We start from the raw sequence: 27,368 nt of genomic DNA, 5'->3' as shown, positions 1-27,368 counted from the left end.
TATTTCTCAGTGCAGCGGTGGCAGCTGGGGGACCGAGGCCTTTTGTTTGGAGCAGCTGCAGGGGGTGGGCCCCCCGGAGCGGCGAGACCGGCGGCCTTCCCCAGCTCGCTCGGTCCTGGCCGCCCCACTCAGGGGTTGGGGGGCCACCCCCTGGGCCGGCCTCGCCTCAAGCGCCTCCGTCCCGCCCTCGGCCCGCCCGCGCGCCCGCCCCGCCCGGCCAGCTAAAGGGGAAGAACTGGCTGGGCCTCCTCGCAGGGCCTAGCCACCTCCGGAGTCGCTGCCGCCACCGCCACCACCACCCTCCGTGCACCGAACCCCAGGCTGCCCCTCGCCCCTCAGGCCGTCGCCATGAAGATCAAGGATGCCAAGAAACCCTGTAAGCGGGGCTTGGGCTCCCTGGGTTGGGAGAGCGCCTCGGGCCGGGTCTGGAAGCCCCCTTGGCAGAGCGGCCCGGTTCCCAGCCCGTCGCCCACGGCCGGTGCCCCTGCACGGGTTGGGGCAGAGGGACCATTGGGGCTCAGGGTTGGAGGCCCCCCGCCTCACCCCCCGATACTTGCATGCAAACGCCTGCCTCCCCCCTGGCCCTTTTCTCCCACTTCCTCCTCGAGGCCTGGGCGGTGCAGGAGGGAGTGTTTAACTGGAGCCCCCCACCGGTGCCCGCGCCCAGCCTCCTCTGCCGTCGTGTTGAGAATGGGTGGTCATGGCTGTCAAACTGCGCCGGAGCACTTACTGGTTTCTGGGCTTTTTCTGCTTGTGTCCTTGAAATCCCGGTGGGCTCCAGGGAGTTGTCACCGTTGTTATAATTAGAGCTTTTAAAGGCCTGTGCCTGTAACCCGCCGGTGACTTACTCTTGTTGAGCTTAAAAACTAGTTTACGTTTGTTTAAGAAAACAAAGAGATAATACAAATCGCAGGTATGTCGGCCCCTCCAAGCTAACCACTGCTACTGGTTAACTGGTTACTGGTTAATTTTGGTGAATACTCAGTTTTACAACTATGTGCAAAACATTCCTTGGACGAGCAGATGAACTTTTATTTGCTTTCTTTTAATTTTAGCCTTTTAAAAACCTCTGACTTCTTCTGTAAATGGCTTATTTAATCACTCAGCTATTGGGATTGTCATTCTTTAAGGGCATTCTTCCAGAGCCACTCGGAATGTGGAGAACTGTGGGATTGTGTTTATATTCTCCAGGTTTGGGAGTGTCTCAAGTGAACCAGCAGATCTCAGAAAACTGATAAAAGGAGCACTGAGCTTTTCCCGCCCATCAGGTTTTGGTTTTTGTTTTTACTTTGTTAATCCTCACCTGAGGATATTTTTTCCCCCATTTATTTTTAGAGAAAGTGGAAGGGTGTGGGGAAGAGAGAATCATTGATGTGAGAAATGGGAATTTGTTGCCTCCAGCACAGGCACTGACCCAAGGTGGGATAGAGCCTGCATCCAAGATACGCGCCCTTGACGGAATCGAACCCCGGGACCTTCAGTCTTCCTGCCAACGCTCTATCCACTGAGCAAACCCACTAGGGCTGTCATCAGGTTTTCTTGTGAACCTCAAAGGAGAGGCAACATAACAGAGCACCCTGAAAACTGCTGATTGTTATTTAAATGTAAAATAATTTGATCTTAATTTTACAGATGAGGAAATTGAACTTATTGAGCCCCAGAGTAACTCTTGCAATTGCAGCGCCAACCAACTGTGCTAAGGAGGGTCAGGGCCCTTAGGTCTAGGTCCGCTGACTCATAGCCTCGTATTCTTTCTTCTGCACCCATAGGGCATAGTCTAAATACTTAGAAACACAAACCTGGGAGTTACATTTGCCAATTTTTTAAAAACGCTAATGATTCTTGTGCTAAAAAGCTCTTTAAAAACAGTGATGTGAAGGCTTAAATGACAAATACAGAAACTCTTCTAATTTACATTTGCTGAATGAAACTAATCTTGAATACACACAGTATGTAAAACACTTGGACCATCTTCCTCAACACATACCTTTTCTGTTCTTGTCTTAGAATTTCCATTTAGTGGAATGAGTTTACCTCTGACAGGCTCAGATTCTAACTCTTAAGGTATTATTTTCTTCTTGCCATGATGGTGATTTGGTTACTTAGATTTGGGAAAACTTACACTCAGGTATGAATACCACTTCAGTCAAAGGTGTTTTCAGCAAAGGTGATAATTAAAAGTTTATAAAATAAGCTTTAGGTTGAGAAATAAAAACACCTATTGATTAAAGATTACTACATTGTGGGACCATTAATGTTAAAATAGGGTCATGCTGAAAAACTAGCCAGTTAATTTGATTTAGAAGGTCTAAAGTAACATTTTCAGTTTCTAATATAAAAAGGTGGTTTTAAAATAAATAAATAAATGGTGACCTAAATCTTTTCTTTTCTTTTTTTTTTTTTTTAATTCTCACCCGAGGATATTTTTTCCTTTTTTTTTTTTTTTTTTTTTTTTAGGGCGTGGAAGAGAGAGAAAAGAGAGAGAAATGTCAGTGTGAAAGAAACACATTGATTGGTTGCCTCCAGCTCTAATCCAACCAGAGCCTGGGCCAGGGAGGAGCCTGCAAACCGGTTAGGGCTTCAGGGATATATAGTTCCAGGACATTTCATATTTTCTTTCTCACACACAGAAAAAACCCAGATGTTCTTTATTTTACCATAAAGAATTGAGTGGGGCCCTAGCCAGTTTGGTTTGACTCATTGGATAGAGTGTCAGCTTGCGGCCTGGTGGGTCCCAGGTTTGATTCTGGTCAAGGGCACAAGCCCAGTTGTGGGCTCGGTCCTTAGTAGAGGGCGTGCAGGAGGCAGCCGATCAATGATTCTCTCTCATCATTGATGTTTCTCTCTCTCTCTCCCTGCCTCTCCTGAAATCAATAAAATTAAAAAATTTATATATATATATATATATATATATATATATATATATATATATATATATATATATATATTATATACACACACACACACATACACACACACACCTGGAAAGTGTTACTTCTAATTTTTTAAATCACTCAGGTTAGATATTAGATATGTATCTGTTTTGTTTTTTGAGTACTTGTATAGGGTTTTTAACACGTTAAGCGTCAAGCCTGTTTTGTCCTTCCTTTCCGTTTCAGTCACTGGTGACTGACATGGAGCTTAGTGTGTTAAATTATAAATTTAGTGAGCACCTAGTATGTGTAAGGCACCCATATGCATTGAATCATTTAGCCCCTACAGCACACCACTAACTAGAAGCTATATCTCAGACTGGTTAAGTAAGTGACTTTGGCTTCACACACTTTCTTATATTATCCACCTAAGGTTTAGAAAACAGTTGCTTTTAGATACATCTCTAATATATGACCAGGTTACTTACAAATGCATGTATTTAACTAGAAAATAGGAAAAGGAATTGGTTTCATCCTCTAGATTATATAACAAAAAGACTATCATTTGCAATTATGTGTGAATTAAATTCCAGGAGAAGGATGAAGTCAAACATTAACCTAATGAAAGTTTTTTGCTAGTTAAAATATGAGAACCAAAATAACAGCAGTTTGCTTTGCCATAAGCGATTTTTCACACTGCTTAAATATTAGATATTAAAGATACCAAAAATCTGAACAATTGTGTGTTCCTCTGCACCTCGACTGACATGATTTATTAAGGTAAAGACTTTTTCAGCCTTTGTTTAGCTTGTGTAGCATGTAAACGTGATTCACAAAGTGATAGTATTATATATATATATATATGTTTGATTAATCCCCACCTGAGGATATTTTTCCCATTGTACATATATTTTTTTAATTTTATGTGATATAGGTTTTGGAGTCTGTGCTTTGCTAACACAAGCAGTAAGGTACCTGAAATTTTTGTCAAAGCCAGAGAGAATGATGATAGCATTTATTTGTAGTTTCTGTCTGTATAATTTGATTGGCCTTGTAAGTTGAATCACTACTTAAGAATTATCACTTTCAGAAAACATACTAAATTTATGAACCTTGACCTCAAAGGCAAGGGAAATAAAAGCAAAAATAAAGGAATGGGACTAAATCAAATTAAAAAGCTTCTGCGCAGCAAAGGAAACCATCAACAAAACAAAAAGGTATCCAACCTAATAGAACATATTACAGATGATACTTCCAATAACTGGCTAATATCCAAAATATATAAAGAACTCACATAACTCAACAAGAACCAAAAAAATCCCATCTAAAAATGGGCAGAGAGCCGAAACCAGTTTGGCTCAGTGGATAGAGCGTCGGCCTGCGGACTGAGGGGTCCCAGGTTCGATTCCGGTCAAGGGCATGTACCTGGGCTGTGGGCACATCCCCAGTGGGAGATGTGCAGGAGGCGGCTGATCGATGTTTCTCTCCCATCGATGTTTCTAACTCTCTATCTTTCTCCCTTCCTCTCTGTAAAAAATCAATAAAATATATTTTTTAAAAAAAAAGGGCAGAGGACCTGAACAGACACTTTTCCCAAGAAGACATGCAGATGACCAACAGGTATCTGAAAAGATGCTCAATGTAACTAGCTGTAAGGGAAATGCAATCTAATTTGGCATAGGATCCCTTTGGGCTGAAATTTGCATTGGGCCAATAGCAATTAAATATGTCTTTAATGATCCTCTCCCACCCCTTTACCAGTACTTAGCAAGATACCAAACTTTTATAACGCAGCTTTTTTTGAAGTTAACAGCTAGACGGTGACTACATATCTATCTAATGCTGTTTACATAATCTATCTAATAAGAAACAGAATTCTTGGTAGTATTCTATGCTTATGGTAGTTCCGGATATTTCTAAATTAATGGGGAACTACTGGCAGCTCTCTTAGGCTCCTGTCAGAAATAGAATGGTAGCTATTGTTTTGTGTGGTTTTTTTTAAAAACTAAATACACAGATCACAAAAGATTGTAGGAAATTCTCAGTCTAGAGAAGGTAATGTATATTTGCTTTCAATAAAGTATACTTATGGAATGCATGTTTTATTTTTTAAATGTGTCCTTTGGTTCATTTTTTCACCTTGGCAGTGGAGAGTTTTCTCAAAAGGTAAGAAATGTTTAGGTTATATGCAGTAAGTAGGCTCCTTCTGCACCGGTGACCTGCTTTTAACCTGTCCCTTGGCTAGAAGCAACAAAGCTAGTTACTTGTCTGATTTCTTAGGAAACTAACATTTCATATTTTCATTGCAGATAATAATGTTTGAGTTCCATCCCCCACCCCCCATTTATTTTGGTCAGTGACAAAATAATAATTTTTTTAATGCACTGGAAAATGTAATGGTTGGTCGTTAGACCAATTGCTAAATGATAGGAGTGATCATAATTAAGAATTCGTGACTTTTGTGTTCTGTTGTCTCCCCCATAGTTGCTTTTTTTTTTTTTTAAGAGGAACTTAATTTTTAAAAAATATTTTTTTATTGATTTTAGAGGAAGGGAGAGGGAGAGAAACGTCAGTGCGAGAGAAGAATCAATTGTTGCCTCTGATCACACCCCAACCTGGGACGAACCAGGGATCTTTAGGTGCACAGGCATTGTTCAACCAACCGAGCCCCACCGGCCAGGGCCCCCGTAATTTTTAATGGTGATTGTTTCTCTGGTATAAGGAAATGAATTCCAGAACTCTGAGTTGGAAGGCTCCCTCCCTATCCCTATGCAAATAGTGATTTATGGGGGGGGGGGGGGGACAATGGCTGAGTTTCAGTCCCTACCTTCCTAATAGTAAGAAAATTGGCGTAATTGAGATCTACTAGAAATAAAAGGGACATGTAATGTTCTAGTTTACTAAGAAATTTCTCATCTGCAATATAGAATCTCTAGTTAACCTCCTTTTAGAGCCGACAGCACTAAAAGAACAGACATAGCTAATAGGCTAGATGTGAGAGGGATCATGGGTTTTTTGCTCTGTTGATATAAAAGCTACCTCTGTGGGCAATAACCCTTAAGGAAATTGCATTATTTTTCCAATTTAATTTAGTTACTTCATAGAACCTCCTGTGTCTCTAGACCAGCGGTTCTCAACCTGTGGGTCGCGACCCCTTTGGGAGTCAAACAACCCTTTCACAGGGGTCGCCTAAATACATCCTGCATATCAGATATTTACATTACGATTCATAACAGTAGCAAAATTACAGTTATGAAGTAGCAACAAAAATAATTTTATGGTTGGGGGTCACCACAACATGAGGAACTGTATTAAAGGGTCGCGGCATTAGGAAGGTTGAGAACCGCTGCTTTAGAACTTTATTCATGGTTTATTGTAAGAATTAAAAGTCCTCCACGTGTTACTGGACTTTTGCTTTTCAGAATGACAGCATTCCAGTATTTATAACCTAAGAGTAATTAAACTTCTGGCTGGAAATGAAATGGCATGAACTCTGAACCTGGTCATGCTGCCTCGGCTCTGTAGTTTGCTCTCTGAGTAACATTTTTATTTGTATGTATGTTTTGATGCCTGTGTGTTTGACACTGACAAAGGCCCAGAAGGAACAACTGTGAATGTTAAGTGATTTCAATGTGTTTTGACTTTTAGAAAATAAAAGATTGTTAGCTTAATATTGTAGGGATTTTTCTATCCCAAATTTTACTTTATGTGGCAGTAGTGATTTCTACCCCCTCTCCCATGAAATCTGTAATCAAGCAATCAAATGGGAGAATTCATTTTGGTTATGTAACATGAGAAGGATCCTTATTTTATCTAATGCCCATTGAAAAGTACCCTAATATCTGCTCAACAGATTTGGAAAATTCTGAAGGAATCTCTGCTTTATTGGATCAATTGGGCCTATTCCATGTTCTTTTTAAATGTGTTTATCCAAGCAAACACTTGGCTGTGAATGTCCCCTTTGTGACCATCAGTATTGCTGCTTGCTCCTACTGATTTATTTGAATGAGGGGGAGAAGATTGATGCATAACATTTTAAAAAATATGTTTTTATTGATTTCAGAGAGGAAGGGGGAGGGAGGGAGGGAGGGAGGGAGGGAGGGAGGGAGAGAGAGAGAGAGAGAGAAACATCAGTGATGAGAGATAATCATTGACTGGCCACCTCCTGCTTGCCCCACACTGGGGATCGAGCCCGCAACCTGGGTACATGCCCTGACCAGGAATCAAACCGTGACCTCCTGGCTCATAGGTCGACGCTGTAAGCCATGCTGGCAGGGCTTATTTTACTTTTTTAAAAAAATATGTTTATAAGTATTTCATAAATGAAAAAGGAATGCCTTGTTAGGAATTAAAAGGCCCTGGGCCTTCTCTGTACGGGTTTTTAGAAAAGATGTAAAAAACATTTTGAAGGGAGAAGGGGTGTTATGTTTTACCCCATACATAGAAGATATGTTTTAACCCATAAATATTATGGACTAATCATTGAGGGTAAATGAAGTTTGTGGCTAATTAACTCATTTCTAATTTGCATTTCCCAAAATATACTTATATATTTTTCCTGTTTTTATCCACAGCTTTCCCATGGTTTGGCATGGACATTGGGGGAACTCTAGTAAAACTCTCATATTTTGAACCGATTGATATCACAGCAGAGGAAGAACAAGAAGAAGTTGAGAGCCTGAAAAGTATCCGGAAGTATTTGACTTCTAATGTAGCATACGGATCCACAGGTATTCGGGATGTACACCTTGAACTGAAGGATTTAACACTTTTTGGCCGAAGAGGGAACCTGCACTTTATCAGATTTCCAACCCAGGACCTGCCTACTTTTATCCAAATGGGAAGAGATAAAAACTTCTCCACATTACACACGGTGCTATGTGCTACAGGAGGTGGTGCTTACAAGTTTGAAAAAGATTTTCGCACAGTAGGTGTCTGTTACTCAAAGCCAGAAATTGATACCCAGTCTCTTCAGTTTTTAAATATGAGGCTAGGTTTCCATCCAGTGTGTTTCTTAGCTTAGTTCCTCCTGCTGATTCATGACTAGCTTTTGATTTGGGGCATTTAAACATCTTTATAAGTTAAGTAAGAAGTGCCAGATTTGGGGTTATTGCTGTATATGATATTTGCTAAAAACCTGCTCTTTTTAGGGACTGCAACAATAAAAAGAACTTTAATGAATTTGGCAGTGTACAAAGCCAGATAGAAATGTGGCTTGAATTATTCTCACCATTATTGTATTATGTTTGCAGTTTTTGAGTATTAGCCATATAGTCATCTTCCCCAGAGCCACCTCCTTCCCAAACCCCAACTGAAGCCAGTGTCTTCTGATTAGTAGACACTTGATTGAAAGTCCATTACCCCTTTTTTCCTGGTTTTATGTTACTGTCTCAAAGGCAATTTGGCAATTATTTGGATATGGTAAGAGGACTATGTAAGTGTTGATTTGGGTTATGTGCTAGTAGAGGTTTGCCAGGCTTCTAGTCCTTTTCATTAGAATCAATATTTAAAAGTTGGTATTTGGGACTACTAAAATTTTTCCTTGAAAATATGCATGTATGCCATTTAATTTCTCAATTCATATAAGAAAAGTGTTAATAGAACAAAAGTGATCATTTATATATGGCTCGCATAAACTGCCCCCCTTGTAATTTAGGATTGTTTAAGAGTCTAAATGTTCATTATTATTTTTCTTTAATTGATAATCCTGATTTCAATTTATTGAGTAATTTAAACATACATTTTATCACTTTGAGACCGGTTTGTTTGGGCATATGTTCCAAAAGCCAGGAAAGATGTCAGGCATCCCAAGTCCCTGCCAGTGAATGTTAGTTTGGTCCTTTTATCCCATCTTCGTGACAATTAAGATGTCCCCACAGATTTCCAAAATGCCTCCAGAGATAACACCACCGTCACTGAGGCCACTGGACTAAAGTCCCAAAGAGAATTTGACACAAAAGAAAAAAGTAAAAATGTGGGGGTCGTAGATGATTTTGAAGTTTTGTAAAGTACATGAAAATTATCTATACTAATAAAAGGGTAACATGCAAATTGGTCAGGACGCCCTCACAGTAACAACCGAACAGCAGGCTGCGTGGAGCGACCAGGCCAGCAGGGGGGTTAGTGAGAGAAAACCAAACGACTGAACAGCAGGCTGTATGGGGTGACCAGGCCAGCGGGGGAGGGGGACAGTTAGGGGCGATGATGCAGGCAGGCAGGTGAGCAGTTAGGAGCCAGCCGTCCCGGTTTGTGAGGGGGATCCCAGATTGGAGAGGGTGCAGGCTGGCCTGAGGGAGAACCCCCATCCCCCGTGCATGAATTTCGTGCACCGGGTCTCTAGTACAGTATAATTGAGTCAGTATTTTGAATGCTGGTTTTTGTTCACTTTATAAAATTTGTTGGTATTTTTTTTGCAGATTGGAAACCTCCACCTGCACAAACTGGATGAACTTGACTGTCTTGTAAAGGGCTTGCTGTATATAGATTCTGTCAGTTTCAATGGACAAGCAGAGTGCTATTATTTTGCTAATGCCTCAGAACCTGAGAGATGCCAAAAGATGCCTTTTAACCTGGACGACCCCTATCCACTGCTGGTAGTGAACATTGGCTCGGGAGTCAGTATTCTAGCAGTCCATTCCAAAGACAACTACAAACGAGTAACTGGGACAAGGTAAGTAACGTTTTTCTTTTTGTAGCATTCGCACTGTGTTACGAAATCAATATGTTAATACTAGCTTCATCAGAAAAATATATATTTGTGCAAAAAATATAGATGTGCAAATATAAATTAAAGCGTTGCAGATAATATCATGTAATGACTCAATTTAATATCATTAAATATTTATATTGTGTTAGTGCCAATTGGCATTAAAACTTCCATAATGTTAAGTGAATTTTTGCCCTGGCCAGTTAAGCATCATCCTGTGTACCAAAAGATTGCTGGTTCAATTCCTGGTCAAGGCACATACCCAGGTTGCGGGTTCATTCCCGGTTGGGGTGCATAAGGGAGGCATCCCATCAGGTTTCTCTCATATCAGTGTTTCTTTCTCTCCCTCTCACTTCCTTTCACTCTAAATTCAATAAAAACATAAATTGAATTTTTGTCTGGAACGGTTCCAGTGACTTTTTTATTTTCCAAAGCATTTTTCTTGTCTTTTTTTTTTTTACATTTTTATAGGTGTATTTAAGCCTAAAGCTTGCCATCTGCTGGTTTCATGCAGAGTATTGGGTAACATTATAGGATGAATTAGTATGCACTCTTTATGGGATAATATTAATGTTCCAAATATCCCTTCAAATTTTCTATAGTACCTGAAATATGAATGTGAAGTGAGATTTAAAATTTTTTCTTATTATTCTGATATATACTTGATAGACATTTAAGGAGGGTGGAGACTCCTTTATTTAATTTAGATCGATTTGGGGATATTTCAGATTGATTTGTGGAAAGCTCATTTCAATTTTTTTAAATATATTTATTGAATTCAGAGAGGAAGGGTGAGAGAGAGATAGAAACATCAGTGATTAGAGAAAATCATTGATTGACTGCCTCCTGCACAACCCCCACCAGGGACTGAGCCTGCAACCCAGGCATGTGCCCTTGACTGGAATCAAACCCAGGACTCTTAAGTCCGCAGGCCAACGCTCTATCACTGAGCCAAACTGGCTAGGGCCTCATTTATATTTTAAAGTAGCACTCCTGCCGAAACCGGTTTGGCTCAGTGGATAGAGCGTCGGCCTGCGGACTGAGAGGTCCCAGGTTCGATTCCGGTTAGGGGCATGTGCCTGGGTTGCGGGCATATCCCCAGTGGGGGATGTGCAGGAGGCAGCTGATCGATGTTTCTCTCTCATCGATGTTTCTGACTCTATCTCTCTCCCTTCCTCTCTGTAAAAAAAAATAAATAAATAAATATAAATAAATAAAGTAGCACTCCTATTTAAATAATACTTTAATTTAATAAAATTATTTTCTTTTTGTGGTGGTTAAAAATCTACCTCCATTGTAATTATGCCAAAGAATTACAGGAACGTACCATAGTTCCCTTTTATCTGTGGTTTTGCTTTCTGCAGTTTCTGTTACTGTAGTTCGAAAATATTAAATCATAATTTCCAGAGTTAAACAGTGTATGAGTTTTAAAGTGCACACTGTTCTGAGTAGCATGATGAAATCTCCATGCTGTCTTGCCCATGATCCTCCCTTTGTCTGATCTCTCCACACTGTGTATGTACACTCCCTACCCCTTAGTCACAGAGTAGCATCTCGGTTAGCAGATCCACTGTGGCGGAGTTACAGCACTTATAGGAAGTGATTATTTTATTCAATAATAATGGTCCCAAAGCACAAGAGCAGTGATGCCGGAAATCCAGACATGCCAACGAGACGCCTTAAAGTTCTTGACTTAATAAAGAAAGAAAATAAATCGTATGTTGAGGGGAACAAATTTTCTATGCCTAAAATTGTGAAGGAGAAAAATGCCTGCTCTTTCTGCTAGCACACCTCAAACGGCCAACATTACAGCAACAGTGTGTGATAAGGGCTTAGTTAGTGGGAAAGGCATTAAACCCGTGGGTGGAAGGCGAGCAGAACCTGTGTTCTGATCGATGGCGACGTGGTGCCCCAGAAGCACTGAGCCTACAGGAGGACGTCCGCCCGGGGTCCGCTGACACGAGTGCCCACGTTCACATAACTTATTACAGTGTATTGTTAGAATTGTTTATTGCATTATTAGTTACTGTTAATCGCTTATTGTGCCTAGTTTATAAATTAAAGTTTATTATGGGTACATAGAGGAAAAATAGAGTTCATTGCAATCTGCGGTTTCAGGCATCTACTGGAGATCTTGGAACGTGTCCCCCACAGATAAGAGGGGATGACTATATTACCTACTTAACACGTTAAGCGCCCTATCAGTCACCAGTGACTGACACCATACTTTACATCCGGAAGACAAACAGGCTGGCGCTTAATGTGTTAAATCGATTCTAAAAGATAGAAATTCAGCCTGTTCACTAAATTCCAACAGTGATTCGAGGATAGAACCTGTTTGAAGTTTAGGTGAGACGAGGGAGCAAGGGCTTTGATTTTAGGGATTAGAGAGACATGATTTTATTTTGTGAGCATATCCAAAAGAATAATAGAACCAAGTAAACTTCTGTCTTAACATGATGCCCAGCCTGACATAAATCTCCTCGCTGTGTTTATTTCTGGGTCCTGTAAATGGTAATGTAGCACTGAACTGCCTTCAGCCTTGTCAGGCCATGTAAGAAGGCCTTCCACAAAATCATTCCTGGAAATCATGTAGAATCAGAAGTTTTCTCCTTTCACTTCAGATGGTACACATTTTTAGCACTTAATCCTTTCACATGCACATAAAAACATTTATTGTTAGCAGTAAAAAGTATAAAGGATCAGATGAAGTTATTGGAAGATATGAAAGACCCTCCTGCCCTAGCCGGTTTTGCTCAGTGGATAGAGCGTCAGCCTGCGGACTGAGGGGTCCTGGGTTCAATTCCGGTCAAGGGCACATGCCAGGGTTGCTGGCTAGATCCCCAGTGGGGGGCATGCAGGAGGCAGCCAAACAATGATTCTCATCATTGATGTTTCTATCTTTCCCTCTCCTTCTCCCTTCGTCTCTGAAATCAATAAAAATAAAATGTTTTGCCGAAACCGGTTTGGCTCAGTGGATAGAGCGTCGGCCTGCGGAGTGAGGGGTCCCAGGTTCGATTCCGGTCAGGGGCATGTGCCTGGGTTGCGGGCACATCCCCAGTGGGAGATGTGCAGGAGGCGGCTGATCGATGATTCTCTCCCATCGATGTTTCTGACTCTCTATCTCTCTCCCTTCCTCTCTGTAAAAAATCAATAAAATATATAAAAATAAATAAATAAATAAATAAAATGTTTTAAAAATAATAATAATAAAATAAAAGACCCTCCTGTACTCATGTTGTTTCTACCAAGTGATCTTTTTCCTTTTATTCTTTGACCTGACCAGTTAGGTTTTGCTAAGCATTTTTAACCTTTCCTCATGTTAATATTTCAGCACTAAGCATTAGCAATATGTTGTTTCTATGTGTTTAGTGAATAAATAAGTGCTCCACCCTTTTACTCTGGAGAAAGAATACAGTGTGTAAATGCAGCTCATAGAGTTTCTTTATTTTCTTTAGCCTTGGAGGAGGTACCTTTCTGGGCTTATGCAGTTTATTGACTGGCTGTGAAAGTTTTGAAGAGGCTCTTGAAATGGCATCCAAAGGGGACAGCACCCACGCTGACAAGCTGGTCCGTGACATTTATGGAGGAGATTATGAAAGATTTGGTCTGCCAGGTTGGGCTGTAGCATCTAGGTAAGTTTAACGCTTGTGTTGTAACTAAAGTTGTTTATTTATATCCAAAATACATAAGGAACTCATATAACTTACACCAAAAAACCCCCCCCAAACAACCCAATTACAAAATGGGCTGGGGTCCTAAACATACATTTCTCCAAAGAGGACATACAGATGGCCAATAGACATATGAAAAGATGCTCAACATCACTAATCGTCAGGGAAAGGCAAATTTAAGCCATAATGAGATACCACCTCACACCTGTCAGGATGGCTATCACCAATAAATCGGCAAACAAGTGTTGGCCAGGATGTGGAGAAAAGGGAGCCCTGGGGCATTGTTGGTGGGGTTGCAAATTGAGGCAGCCACTATGGAAAACAGTATGGAGGTTCCTCAAAAAGATTTAAAGTAAAACTGCCACAAGTTCCAGCAATCCTACTTCTGGGTATTTATCTGAAGAAATCCAAAACATTAATTTGAAAGGACATATTCACCCGTATTTTCATTGCAGTGGTAGTAACAGTAGCCAAGTTATGGAAACAGTCTAAGTGTTCGTTGATAGACAGTTGGATAAAGAACTTGTGATACAATGGAAGAGTACTCGGCCATAAAAACGAATAAGTCTTCCCATTTGCCACAACATGAGTGGACCTAGAGGGTATTATGCTAAGTGAAATAAGTCAGACAGAAAGACAACTATTACATGATTTCACTTATGTGGAATCTAAACAAATGAATAAACTTACAGCTACAGAGAACAAACTGATGGTTGTCAGATGGAAGAGGATTGTGGGGATGGATGAAAAAAGATTGGATTAAGATTTATAAATTGCAGCCGTATCAAATTCGGTGCCTGCCCACCCATGGCGGGCACTGGCCCAGAAGGCTGCCACAGAAACACTGTGGTGCATGGGCCCTGATCCCCTCTGCTGGGCCTCAGGGATAAGTTTGGCTACAGACATCAAGGGGGAAAAAAAGAAGAAGGAAAAAGAAAAAAAAAGATGTGTAAATCACCAGATATAAAAACAGTCACAGGGATGTAAAGTACAGCCTAGGCCAGTGATGGCGAACCTATGACACGCGTGTCAGAGGTGACACGCGAACTCATTTTTTTTGGGTTGATTTTTCTTTGTTAAATGGCATTTAAATATATAAAATAAATATCAAAAATATAAGCCTTTGTTTTACTATGGTTGCAAATATCAAAAAATTTCTATATGTGACATGGCACCAGAGTTAAGTTAGGGTTTTTCAAAATGCTGACACGCCGAGCTCAAAAGGTTCGCCATCACTGGCCTAGGTAATATCTATAATAATAAAAGCATAATATGCTAATTAGACCGGCGACCTTTCGGACGAAGCTGGGGCTGCGAGGGAAGCCTGGATCCTGGGTACCAGAGTGAAGCCAGTGCTGGCAGCCGGGGGATGGAAGGCCTACTCTTCACGAATTTCGTACACTGGGGCTCTAGTAGTCAATAAAAATGTAATAACTATGTATGGGTGTCATATGGGTACTAGAATTATCAGAGTGATCATTTCCTATATTATATAAATGTTTAGTCACTAAGTTGTACACCTGAAACTAATAGAATATTGTATGTCAACTGTAATTGAAAATTAAAAAATAAAGTTGCTTATTTAGTTTTTAGAAAGCGTTAAATATATCAGGAAGTTGTAAGGGGGCTTCTTCTTACTCAGTTTAGATTCCAAATTTTGAAGGCTCATGTAGTTTGAGAATTAGATCTTAGATGTCTTCCTGAGTGCACCCTATATGAGACCATTTTTATTAATCCTTGAGTATTCTTTCCATGATTATGTCTTTTCAAATTAGTGTTCTGGATTTCTTCAAATAAATACCCAGAGGTAGGATTGCTGAATCTATGGCATTTCCATTTTAAATCTTTTGCAAATACAAATACATATCCTTATCCTCCCCTTACTTAGAAGGTAACATTTACATACCATTGACTAGCATACTATATATATCAGTGGTTCTCAACCTTCCTACTGCCGCAACCCTTTAATACAGTTCTTCATGTTGTGGTGACCCCCAATTTCATTGTTACAAATTGAACATAATTAAAACATAGTGATTAATCACAAAACCAATATGTAATTATATATGTGTTTTCCGATGGTCTTAGGCGACCCCTGTGAAAGGGTCATTCGACCCCCAAAGGGGTCACGACCCACAGGTTGAGAACTGCTGCTATATATACTTTTTAACATTTTTTATTTATTTATTTATTTATTTATTTATTTATTTATTTTACTATTCTTATAGAGAGAGGGGAAGGGGGAGAGAGAGAAAAAGAGACATGGATTTGTTATTCCACACTTTTGTTGTTGTTAATCCTCACCCAAGGATATTTTTTCATTGATTTTTAGAGAGAATGGAAGGGAGGGGTAGAGACAAAAACATCAATATGAGAGAGATACTTCAATATGAGAGAGACACAGGGCAGGGCTCGAGCCTGTAACTGAGGTACATGCCCTTGACCAGAATCAAACCCAGGACCCTTTAGTCTGTGGGCTGCTGACGCTCAACCACTAAACCAAACCAGCCAGGGCGATATATATACTCTAACAGCATATATGTATATATATATATGTATGTGTGTGTGTATATATATGTGTGTGCATACACACACACACACACACACACACACACACACACTAGTCTTTCTCTGCCTCCTTTACCTTCTTTCTCTCCCTCCCATCCCTCTCCTGCCTCTATTCCCTTCCCTTCTTTCTTTCTTGTTAACAGCTTCATGCTATTTTCATTGTTTGGTGATGTTTGGGTTCCGTTATTTTGGTATGTTCAGTTTAGTGGATCAATGAATAACCCTGTATATGTGTAGATTTATCTGTAGGATAAATTCTCTGTATGTATGAAATGTTGCTTTTTATCAGCAGGTTTGATTTTGTTTTTTCATTTCTCTGCAGTTTTGGCAACATGATTTATAAGGAGAAGCGAGAATCTGTTAGTAAAGAAGATCTAGCAAGAGCTACTTTAGTTACTATCACCAATAACATTGGTTCTGTGGCACGAATGTGTGCTGATAATGAGGTGAGAAAATTTTAATTACATGAAAAATGTGAATTGGAGTTTTATGTACATATAGCAGAGCTTCTTCATGTTTCTTGCAGAGACCTATAGGCTAGAGACCTAATCCGTTAAACCCCAGGACTCATGGATGTATGTTAACACCCAACACTCATTAAGCGTGTATGTTATGTACCCAATTGTTACATGACCTTTTAAGAAAGTAGCAGGTAATTCAAATCAGAAATAGCACAAATAGACATTTACATTTCGCCTTCTCAGAAATACAGTCACGTGCTGCCTAATGACAGGTACATTCTGAGAAATGCGTCACTGGGTGATTTCATTATTGTGTGAACATAATAGAGCACATTTAACACAAACCTGGATGGCACAGCCTACACACGCGTAGGCTGGATGGCAGAGCTATTGCTCTAGGCTACAAGCCTATACAGCATATTACTTGTACCAAACAACATGAGATTAAATCAAGCACAAGAAAAATGGTGCAACCAAGAGACCCATAGATCTATGAGGCTGCTGCTGCTGCTGCTTCTGGTGTAAAATGGCATACTGTTTTATAGCAAACTGTCTTCTTTTTAGAAAGAGAACACTCTAGAACAGGGGTGGGCAAACTTTTTGACTCGAGGGCCACAATGGGTTCTTAAACTGGACTCAGAAGAAGGAGCTGCGGCCGTGTTTCCCGACTTTGCCATGTTAACACTGCTGCTGGTGAAGGAGCGGAGGGGAGAGCAAGAGAACCCTCCGCTCTTTCGGCTCCGTGGGCCGGATAGAACAGCCGAAATAGAACAGCCGAATGGGCCGGATCCGGCCCATGGGCCGTAGTTTGCCCACGGCTGCTCTAGAATTACAGTAAGATGTTTATAGTATGGTACGGTACGGTACAGTACGGTACAGTATAGTATAGTATAGTATAATCCTATATAATAAAAGGCTAATATGCAAATCATCGAACTGTGGAACGACCAGTTGCTATGATGCGCACTGACCACCAGGGGGCAGACACTCAATGCAGGAGCTGCCCCCTGGTGGTCAATGCACTCCCACAGGGGGAGCACCGCTCAGCCAAAAGCCTGGCTCACACCTGGCAAGCTCCACGGCAGTGGCGGGAGATTCTCCCATCTCCACGGCAGTGCTAAGGATGTCCGACTGATGGCTTAGGCACACTCCCCGCGGGGAGCAGGCCTAAGCAGTTAGTCAGACATCACCCAAGGGCTCCTGGGCTACCAGAGGGATGTCTGACTGCCAGCTTAGACCCGATCCCCAGGGAGTGGGCCTATGCCATCAGTTGTACATCCCCTGAGGGGACCCGGATTGCGAGAGGGTACAGGCCGGGCTGAGGGACCCACCCCCGCTCGAGTGTGCACAATTTTTTGTGCACCAGGCCTCTAGTAAGTATATAAGCCAGTGACAGACATTTATTATCATTGCCAGATTGTATATACTGTACAACATTGTTCTGTACTTTCATACGGCTGGCAGTGCCGTAGGTTTGTTCACACCAGCACCACCACAGACATTTGAGTAACGTGTTGTGCTACGTCAGGATGGCTGTTTCCTGGCTATGACATCACAGGTAATAGAAGTTTTCAGCTCCATTGTAATCCTTTGGGCCCACCATCATATATGTGATCCTAAAATGTCGTTAGGCAGCACATGGCCATACATGACCTAAATCTCTTAAAGATGTAAGAGAAAAAGGCAGTGTGTTTGAATGTGTGTTTTGTGTTGTCTTTTTCCTGGTACTGTTGCATTTGATTGGTGAAGTGCTTGGAAGTTTTCTTACTGCCCTCGGCTTCTTTACAGTGCTGCCTTGTTGCATATGGATCAAGCAGCATTGTACAGGGCTATGAAGGCATTGAGACTCATTCTTCATATACTTACGAAAAGCATGTACTGCTAGCTAGACCTATCTCATATTTGGGTTATTTTTATTTGAAGGAGACTATATATACAATTCTTTCTTCATGTAATAGATATATTTGTCAATTTAATTTATGTTTTTTAATTGATTTTTTTATTTTCAGAGAGAGGAAGCGAGAGGAATAGAGAGATAGAAACATCCATCTGCTGCCTCCCACACGCCCCCTACTGGGGATCGAGCCCGAAACCCGGGCATGTGCCCTGACCCAGAATCAAACCAGCAACCTCTTGGTGTGTGGGTTGATGCTCCACCATTGAGCCAAAGCATTGAGTCAAGTACTTTTAACTGAATGGAGACTTGGCTTTGTGAAGGAACCCTTTATTAGTCTTCATTCATTCACTTATTCGTTGGATAAATATGTACAGGTCGCCATGTGCTAGGCATCGTTCTAGGCCAGTGATGGTGAACTTTTTGAGCTCGGCGTGTCAGCATTTTGAAAAACCCTAACTTAACTCTGGTGCCGTGTCACATATAGAAATTTTTTGATATTTGCAACCATAGTAAAACAAAGACTTATATTTTTGATATTTATTTTATATATTTAAATGCCATTTAACAAAGAAAAATCAACCAAAAAAATGAGTTCGCGTGTCATAGGTTCGCCATCACTGTTCTAGGCACTTGGGATACATTAGTGAAGGAAACAGTGGTCTCTGATGTGGTGGAGCCTACATCTATTCGAGTGATGTAGTAAATAAGTATTTAGTTTGTGTTAGGTAACAAATGCTGTTTTTCAAAATGAGAAAATCAAACAGGACAAAGAGAATTTGAGAATAGACTAGAGCGTAGCAGAAGACAGATTGCTGTGTAATTGGGTGGTTGGAGGAGGCTTTATTGAGGATGTGAAATTTGCACAAAGATCTGAAGGAAGCAAAAGAATCATGCATGTGGATATTTTGGGGTAAAGAGGATCCAACAGAGAGAACAGCTGTGCCAAAACCCAAATTAATGTTCTGAATTATTATTTAAATCCAGAATTTTATTTCTTTAGTTTTTAATAATAGTGTAGTTAAGTTGGTTGAGGGAATAACTAGCAGGCATTTTAACCTCAGTCAGTGTGCATGCCCTACCCAGTCAGTAGCTCTGTATAAAGTCCACAGGTTGCGTGTCATTGTTGAGCATACATTGGAACATACTGGCCAAGTTTACAGCTGCTTTTAATCCTAAACACATTTTTTAACATATTTTATTGATTTTTTTTACAGAGAGGAAGGGAGAGGGATAGAGAGTTAGAAACATGGATGAGAGAGAAACATCGATCAGCTGCCTTCTGCACACTCCCTACTGGGTATGTGCCCTTGACCGGAATCTTACCTGGGACCCTTGAGTCCGCAGGCCGACGCTCTATCCCCTGAGCCAAACCGGTCAGAGCAATCCTAAACACATTTAACTCTTCCTTGGTTGGTCTCCTTTAATCTCAACAACAGCACCTCTCCAAATTGCTATATTAAATGAATTATTTCTTGGCCATTTTCGCAAACAGGTTTCATCTATAATCATTTAAGTAGCATCTTTTCCAGAACTTTTCTTTTTTAAAATAGACTTTATTTTTTAGAGCAGTTTTAGGTTCACAGCAAAAATGAGTGGAAAGTACAGAGAGTCCTCATATACCCCTGATCCGCCTGCACAACCTCCCGTTTCCATCCAGCAGCTCACTGACTCACTCATTACAACCCGTGAACCTACACTGACACCATCACCATCCAAAGTCCATAGTTTACACTTGGGTTCACTCTGGCTGTACATTCCATGGGTTTAGACAAGTGTGTAATGTCCAAAAGTCATGTTTTTAAATATACAGGATTATGGAGTTGTATGCCAGGAATGTAGCAGGCACTAGCAAGTGGTAGTTATTTACGTTTTTAAGTAGAGGTTTTGTAAACCCTCTTGTATTGTGAAACCTATTTATAATTCTTTCTTAAAGTCATTTTATTTGTTCTTTTCCTTTAGAAAATAAACAGAGTTGTCTTTGTTGGAAACTTTTTACGAGTCAATACTCTCTCAATGAAACTTTTGGCATATGCACTGGATTACTGGTCAAAAGGACAACTGAAAGCATTGTTTCTAGAGCATGAGGTATGACAGCAAAATAATGTTTGTGAATTTTAATAGCATGCTTTTATATGCAGGCTTCTTGTGTAAAGTACAAACTACAGTTTATTTAAATTGTATATTGATTCCTCACCAGTTTGAATTGGGGGATCAGGGTTACTGTAACCTGGCAGGCACCGCATTAAGTTGAGACCTCACAATTCTGAGAGAGCAGTATCAGCTCCTTAAATATTGGGCTGCTTGTACACTTAGTGGATCTTATTTTCTCCTCTGAGGTAACAAATGTTAAATGTGAACAATACAAAACTATATAATTTAGCAATGAAAATTAATCTTCCCACCACAACCTCACCCTCACTGCCAGAGATAACCACTGTTAACATTTTGGAGTTTTGTCTTGTTTGTTTTTTTCATATTCACTACAGCCAGTTAAATTTTGATCTAAGCAAATATCAGTTTACATAATGTTTCAGATTAAGTAAATTTACCTCGAGTTATTTTGTTTCTGGTCAGTCAGCTGGCTACAAGAGTTTTAATAACACAGGTTCAGAGCATTTCCTTAAAAGCATGCGTGTTTCATTGTCACTGCTCTCACTGTAGAGATCAGAATGAGAAACGCCAAGTTGCTGCATGCGGGATAGAGTCACTGAAAGTGGCAGGCTCAGCCAAGGGAAGTTAATTGAGGAAAGGGGAGGGGGCACAGAATTGCAATAATAGACCTAGAAATTTTAGTGTCTAAAAGCCACACTTTGCTTTGCCGGTGTGGCTCAGTGGTTGAGCGTCAACCCTTGGACCAGGTTACTGTTTGATTCCCGGTCAGGACACATGTCCGATTTGCCAGCTTGATCCCCAGTAGGGGGCGTGCAGGAGGCAGCGATCAATGTTTCTGTCTCATGATTGCTGTTTCTCTTTCCTTTTCTCTTCCTCTCTCTGAAATCAATAAAATCAATAAAAAGACATTTAATTTCTTTTAAACCACACTTTAAAAGTAGGTATTTAAAAGGTGTATATATTGAGAATACAGTTTAAAATTTTCAAATTGGTAGATTTCTGAATAGATGTTGTTATAACGTAAATGTGTTCTTAATAGTGGTTCGTGCTGTATGATAATTTAAGAGCTGCACTACATTAATAATTGTTTTAAATCATACAGGGGTACTTTGGAGCAGTTGGTGCACTTCTTGGGCTGCCAAATTTCAGCTAAAAGCATCAGGTTTATCTCTGATAATAAATGTCATCCAAGAGGAACTGAAAACCACAGGCATAATTGCTGCATTATTTGTCACTGGAAACGAAGGATAAAAGAGTAGCACTATTCCTGTTGCTTTTGAAATGTCAAAATGGCAAGCTGCTGAATGTTGCCATAGTAACAGCAAGAACTCGGTAGCAGGTGAAGTATTTCTAATTGAAATGCTTTCCCTTTTGTATATAGCCAGTGTTAAATCCTTAAATGCAGTACAGCCTCTGATTATTGAGCTTTCTCTCAAAAAGATTTTCTATTTATTTTATGTAGCCAACATTGCAGTACTGTATGCTCAAACAAATCTTAAAAGGCTCAGAAATGTTTATCTCATAAAAATAATTAATTCTGAATATTTGTTACAAGTCCGTTCTATATTTTGGGTATTAGTAAGCAGACCGTAACATACCCTGTATCAAAATAAATTGAAATGGCAATCAAAGATGATAATTTTTATGTGATTTTAGAAATGTCAAGGCAATACTAATTATTCATTGTTGTTTTCCTAACATATCCCCCCAAAAAAGCATGTTTATGTGATCTTTTCCCAGAAGTATAACCTTTTTAAAAGAAGTACCTTTTTCAAATGCCATAATTTAATTGAAATATTAGCCTGAATTTTAAATGAATCTAGAAAATGCACATATTTGGTGACATTGCACTTTCTAGATTTTATTGTTAATCAGTACATTTACAGTGTTTAATATTTTGTAATTGGAAGCTTAATTATTTATTTGAAAGTCCTATGATGAGGTCCCAAAGGCTATTCTAATGAAGTATGGTTTGCATGCATTGGAGAGTTCTTTCTGTACCACATTGATCTCAGGCCCAGACTCAGTCCTTTCTGTCTAATTAGGTCTGAACCATCAAAGCTAAAGACTTAATTCTATTATGAACAGCAACAAAATCACATTTATTCTAAATTGATGTTATAGAAGTCAGAGTGCTTTTGAAACTGGAATTCAGAGGCCGTACTGCAAAATTATAAAAGGATCAGTGTTTTGTACATCCTGGTAATAAAAGAATTATAATTCCTAAATTTACTGTAAATCCCTTTGCCTTAGAATTTGCTCTCTATTTTGAATCATTTTTTATAATGTTATAAACCTTTTCAGATCTTTACTTTGGCAGTAACATTTTAGAGCTCAGCGACGTCGTTAGAGACTATTGCTCATGGTTTTTATGAAGTACAGGGGGGCCTTGACTTACGAGTGTCCCGACTAACGAGTTTTTTGAGATACCAGCTGTCTCTCAGCCGATTTTTTGCATTGTGTTGACAGAGTAATTTCAGTTAACGAGCTCCTTAACGGGCTCGGTCTCGGAACGAATTAAACTCGTAGTCAAGGCCCCACTGTATTGAGGCTCGGGGAAGCTAGTCATCTCCTTAAGTTACCAGTAAGTCTGATGTGCTTTGAAGAACTTACAGCTGTTTACATTACGGAGAAGTATTGTGGTGTTTCCACAGAACACAGTTTTGCTCCATGGAGAACAGTTTTCACTAGACTACCAAGAGGTGCTTAGAATTTTCAGAATCTGTGCTCAAATACTTATAATTCGGTTTTCTTTTATTTAAAGACATTAATATGAGTACTGGTGAATATGTAGAGAAAGTATGTCAGCATAATTTTTTAGAATTTAGAATATTTAGATCTTTGGATTCATGTCATTCAGTAGATATTTTGAAAACCTACGACCAAACATTTCTTTCATATTTCCATTGTATTGATGAGGTATTTCAGCCAAAAGCCAATTCAACTTATTTTAAAAGTTTGTGATTTGGGCATTGGTACAAAAAGTTTTAATTCTGAATATTTGAATATTTTAAAAGACCATAACTTCAAGTTATATTTCTGTGGCAAACGGTACATTAGCAGCCGTAGGCTTAGGTGGAAAGAAATGGAATGATCAAAGTCTCTACAAGTTAGTTTGATCAATACTTTGTTTAATTTGGGACTATGATTCCTACTTCCTGTCCTCAAGAACGGCAGGTACTTGCTAACACGCATGTAAAGGGGAGTGCCAGCTCACCCTCTGCGCGTGGCTTTCCTCGTGTATAATCTAGAATGACGGGAATAAGAGCACAGAGTTACGATGAAGGCTGCCAGGTCCCACTTTTGCATTGTGGCCTCCGTGTGAGGATGCGGTGGTGATAGGTTTGGTTAGGGTCCCAGTCACTACAATGCCTCACCACTGTGTTCCTGAACAGCGCTGATAGAAAGAACATGTGGGCACATGAAATTTTACATTGTCCGGTAGGCACAGTTAAAGTAAAAAGAAATGGGTGAAATTCATTTTCATTATATGTTTCAATTTAATTCAGTAAATATCTGACATGCTATTGTTTCAACATGTAATCAATATTAAAAGTTACTTAGATATTTTACGTTTTGGTCTTTTGCACTTGGTATTCAAAACCAGTTTGTATTTTATACTTAGAGCGCATCTCAATTTACACTAACCATGTTTCCAGTTCTCAGTGGCCAGATTTGGGTAGTGGCTACTGTATTAATGCAGTTTTAAAACTAGCTCTTAAAATTTGGCTTTAAAAAGCATGTTTGAGAGGGAGAAATATGGGAACCTTATTTTTTAAAAACAAGGGATAGGAAGTAGCTCATTTGGATAGTTAATTTTATACAGACAAGCTGTATTTCTGACCATTCCAAAAATACCTTACACTGCATCCTATCCATCATAGTGTCTCCTTTCCCAGTGATACTGATAAAGTGCCCAGCACACATTCTGACTGCCCGCAGTACTCTCCAAAGTGTGTATTTCCTACACTGAAGCAAATTTGATGATTCCAGTGACTTAAATGCCCCCCAACCTATCTAATTTAATTTTGAGAAGCCAATTTTAAAGGATTAAAAAGAGGCCCTATTCTTTGTTGAGTCATGTACAAGAGAATTTAACTTTCGGATTTAATTTTCACTTGTAAAAACTGGGTAACATTTTCAAATGCAGGAGCACTATCAACTTATTTTGAGGCTCAGTAAAGAACACAAGGTCTATAGAACTTGTCACGCCCCCCAAAACAGATTGCCTTTTAATTAGAGAGTTTTAGAACTAGTGGCTTTCAGTTCCATATCCCAACTTCCCCAAGACAAAGTATTGGTAGACTTGCCTAGCAGTTCCTGTTCAGCTACTTTATTTAAATACGTGGACTCTTAGTGTAGGAAAAGTCAATGCTATTGCCAATAATATACATGGTAATTGACAGGCCTTTAGGAAGTTCAGGATATTTGCCAAATATTAGACTGCAAGGGTTCCTGAGTCTTTTGCCTTTGTGTGCAAATGTGATTGCTGTGTTATAAGTTCTGGTTTCTGAAAGTTTCATTTCTGTAAGCGAAAGGATGCGGCTCAGAGGGAAGTTTTTCCTCTGTGTCCAGCGGTACTTTTGCCTTCTAAGAGTAGCTCATCACTCTTAGTCTCACCTTGATTTCTTTTTTTTTTAATGTTTTTTATTTCAGAGAGGGAGAGAGAGAAAAACATCAGTGACAAGAGAGAATCATTGATGGGCTGTCTCCTGCACGCCCCCTACTGGGGGTTGAGCCTGCAACCCAGACATATGCCCTGCCGGGAATTGAGCTGTGACCTCCTGGTTCATAGGTTGATGCTCAACCACTGAGCACACCAGCCGGGCTCGCCTTGATTTTTAAGGCTGCATTCTTGGGTGGAAAGCTTAGCAAAGCAATAGCTTCTAAATGTCCTTTGTAACCAGTCTGTATTATATAGAAAATTTTTCATATTTTTTTAGGGTATTATTTTTTTCTGATTGAGCACTTAATGCTTTTTAATCTATTGCATTTGAGAGTGTAGTTTAGAAAAAGACTGAAAGAATAATCACCAGAAAAAAAGAATGTGCATTATTTTTCATTTAACTTACTGCATTGTGGTATGTACTAGTATAAGCAAAATACTAGAAACATGTTGCCTTTTGTAATAATACTCTTTGACCTGTTTAAGATGATTTGCCATGAAATATCAATGATGTCCTATTTTCCCAGTAAGTTGGTTTATCTTACTGTGTTTTATTCTCACTCCGGAGGAATTCAGCCAACTTTGTTTTTTCATCAGATAATCTCACAAAATGGTATGCTTTGTACTACCACCACCTGTTTTCAGTACTGAGCCTGGTAACTGGCAGACCCAAGAAAGAATTTTCTTCCTTTAAAGTGTTTTAATAGCCTATTTTAAAAACTGTTGTGAAAAGTAACTCATCACAGCTTTTGAGTAATTTCCACTCTCAAAAAGTTCCGATGTCTTCAGCAGTCCCTGTTGTTCGGGTTGTCAGTCTTGTGTGGTCAGCGGACGTGGGGTCATAATTTGGTTTTGTATTAGAAATAGCACCGGTCACTGGTCTAACTTCTTTAAATGTTTTATTTGTAAAACAAGGATACTGATTTGTCACAGTGGGATCATCAGTTGTCATCAAGTTCCTGGGAAAGGCAGGTACTTGAATCATGTGGCAGCGTCTGCAGTGACTGACCCAGTCGGTTCAGATGCTGGCCTCATGTCTTGGGATGTATTTTATGTGTATATGTTGATAGGTACTGGACTTGAATTCTCACCCAACCAATAGGATGGTATTAGTTATTTATCATGTTATGTTACTGCTTATAATGAGCAAGTACATATACCTTAAACTAATATGAAGGGAAACATACACATATATTAAAGTGTGTAAACGTATCTGGAATTTTTGTTGTGTTAACTTCAAAATTATATGTGCATTATTATAACTTTATTTACATTCTGGCCCTTACTGTAATCAAAGATTATTTTTCTTAAACATTTTCAGTCTGTTTGCCACAGCTGCCACTAATTTTGTGTTTAAAAGAACTAATGAGGAATGTATTTTTCAAAGGCATAAATGAAGGTCAAAATCAAGATTTTGAATTATATAAATATGCAACTAAATTTCAATTCTAAAATAATGCTGCTTTTCTTTTTTTGCTATTTCTTAGCATCTTTCACACGTTGCAGTGCTTACAATTCCAGTAGCTATCAAAGGGCACCATCTGCTTAACACCATTGGTAAAGTGTGAGCAGGTAATGCAGATGGTTTGAGGTCACTTGAGCCTGCGCCCCCCACCCCACCCCACGCCCGCCTCATGGCTGCTGTGCCTGCAGTCAGAAGTTGTCGCAGGTGTGAAGCCATTTTGAAATCTGCCCTTTTTTTACGAGGTGCCCTTTTTAGTTTACAACATTTAGGAGCAGCAGGTACCTGTAGTCTCCTTGTCCAAACATAATGAATGGAATTAGATGTAAGTCATGTTAAGGTGGTTTTATCATTTTTTTATACATTGTGTGTTTGCCCTTTTTTTGACTTTTTACTGAAGTTCAACGGCATTTGTCTTCCTTCTGCCCGGTGACTGACCAGACCGTACACAGATGTGTGTGCGTCACCGTAACTTCCACAAGCCATTTCGGTTTAAGTTGCCTTATGCTCTCAAGTTGTTCTTGTCTAAGCTTTGTCATGTTGGAATCCTAACACTGAATCTGATGTAAAAATGTATGATGTGCTGCAAATTTTATTCATAACAAACTAAGTTATAGCCTATTGTAACCTATAAGACATTTTTTGTAAATTGTCTAATTTATTTTTTCATTTATGTACAGTTTCTTATGTAAATTTTTAGACTGTTTGTGGTGGCCTGTTCTGGAAACATTCTCCTCCTCTTCCTTAATGCTTATTTGCATGAGAGAACCTTGGGTTTGGCTGTTTGCACTGTAGGATTTGGCTGGTTTGCACTGTATGGCCATGAAGCCAACTTCAGCATTCTGCCTTCTTTTCTGTAGCTGGACTTTTTCTAGTTTTGTTCATGTTCTAAATGTTAAAATCATGCTTATTTCCTACTTTCCAAATAAATTCACTAAGTTGTTTACTA

General features: G+C 39.7%; 1 protein-coding gene and 1 non-coding gene across 3 annotated transcripts; both read left to right on the top strand.

Moving 5' to 3' along the window:
• Positions 1 to 27,368, top strand: PANK3 (pantothenate kinase 3). Of its 2 annotated transcripts, XM_059699137.1 has the most exons (7): positions 1 to 376; positions 7,448 to 7,800; positions 9,290 to 9,543; positions 13,038 to 13,214; positions 16,144 to 16,267; positions 20,139 to 20,264; positions 21,394 to 27,368. In XM_059699137.1, exons 1-7 carry the CDS (start codon positions 349 to 351, stop codon positions 21,442 to 21,444), a joined length of 1,113 nt encoding a protein of 370 aa, XP_059555120.1. In that variant the 5' UTR covers positions 1 to 348; the 3' UTR covers positions 21,445 to 27,368. The 2 variants fall into 2 exon arrangements, with proteins under 2 accessions (XP_059555120.1, XP_059555121.1); XM_059699138.1 differs by lacking the exon at positions 1 to 376 and having other exon boundaries at positions 7,464 to 7,603.
• LOC132236305 (small nucleolar RNA SNORA5) lies at positions 14,028 to 14,161 on the top strand. The gene has a single exon (XR_009453249.1). It is a non-coding gene; the product is annotated as a small nucleolar RNA SNORA5 (small nucleolar RNA).

The sequence above is a fragment of the Myotis daubentonii genome, chromosome 5 (genome assembly GCF_963259705.1).
Source record: "Myotis daubentonii chromosome 5, mMyoDau2.1, whole genome shotgun sequence".
Classification (NCBI taxonomy): domain Eukaryota; kingdom Metazoa; phylum Chordata; class Mammalia; order Chiroptera; family Vespertilionidae; genus Myotis; species Myotis daubentonii.
This window is presented reverse-complemented; position numbering and strand designations above follow the sequence as displayed.

Bases quoted from the DNA above. Each gene is read 5' to 3' on its own strand.
- PANK3 (XM_059699137.1), top strand. From the start codon at position 349: ATGAAGATCAAGGATGCCAAGAAACCCT. The intron at 13,215-16,143 runs GTAAGTTTAACG...ATTTCTCTGCAG, and splicing joins GGTTGGGCTGTAGCATCTAG to TTTTGGCAACATGATTTATA. The intron at 16,268-20,138 runs GTGAGAAAATTT...CTTTTCCTTTAG, and splicing joins GAATGTGTGCTGATAATGAG to AAAATAAACAGAGTTGTCTT.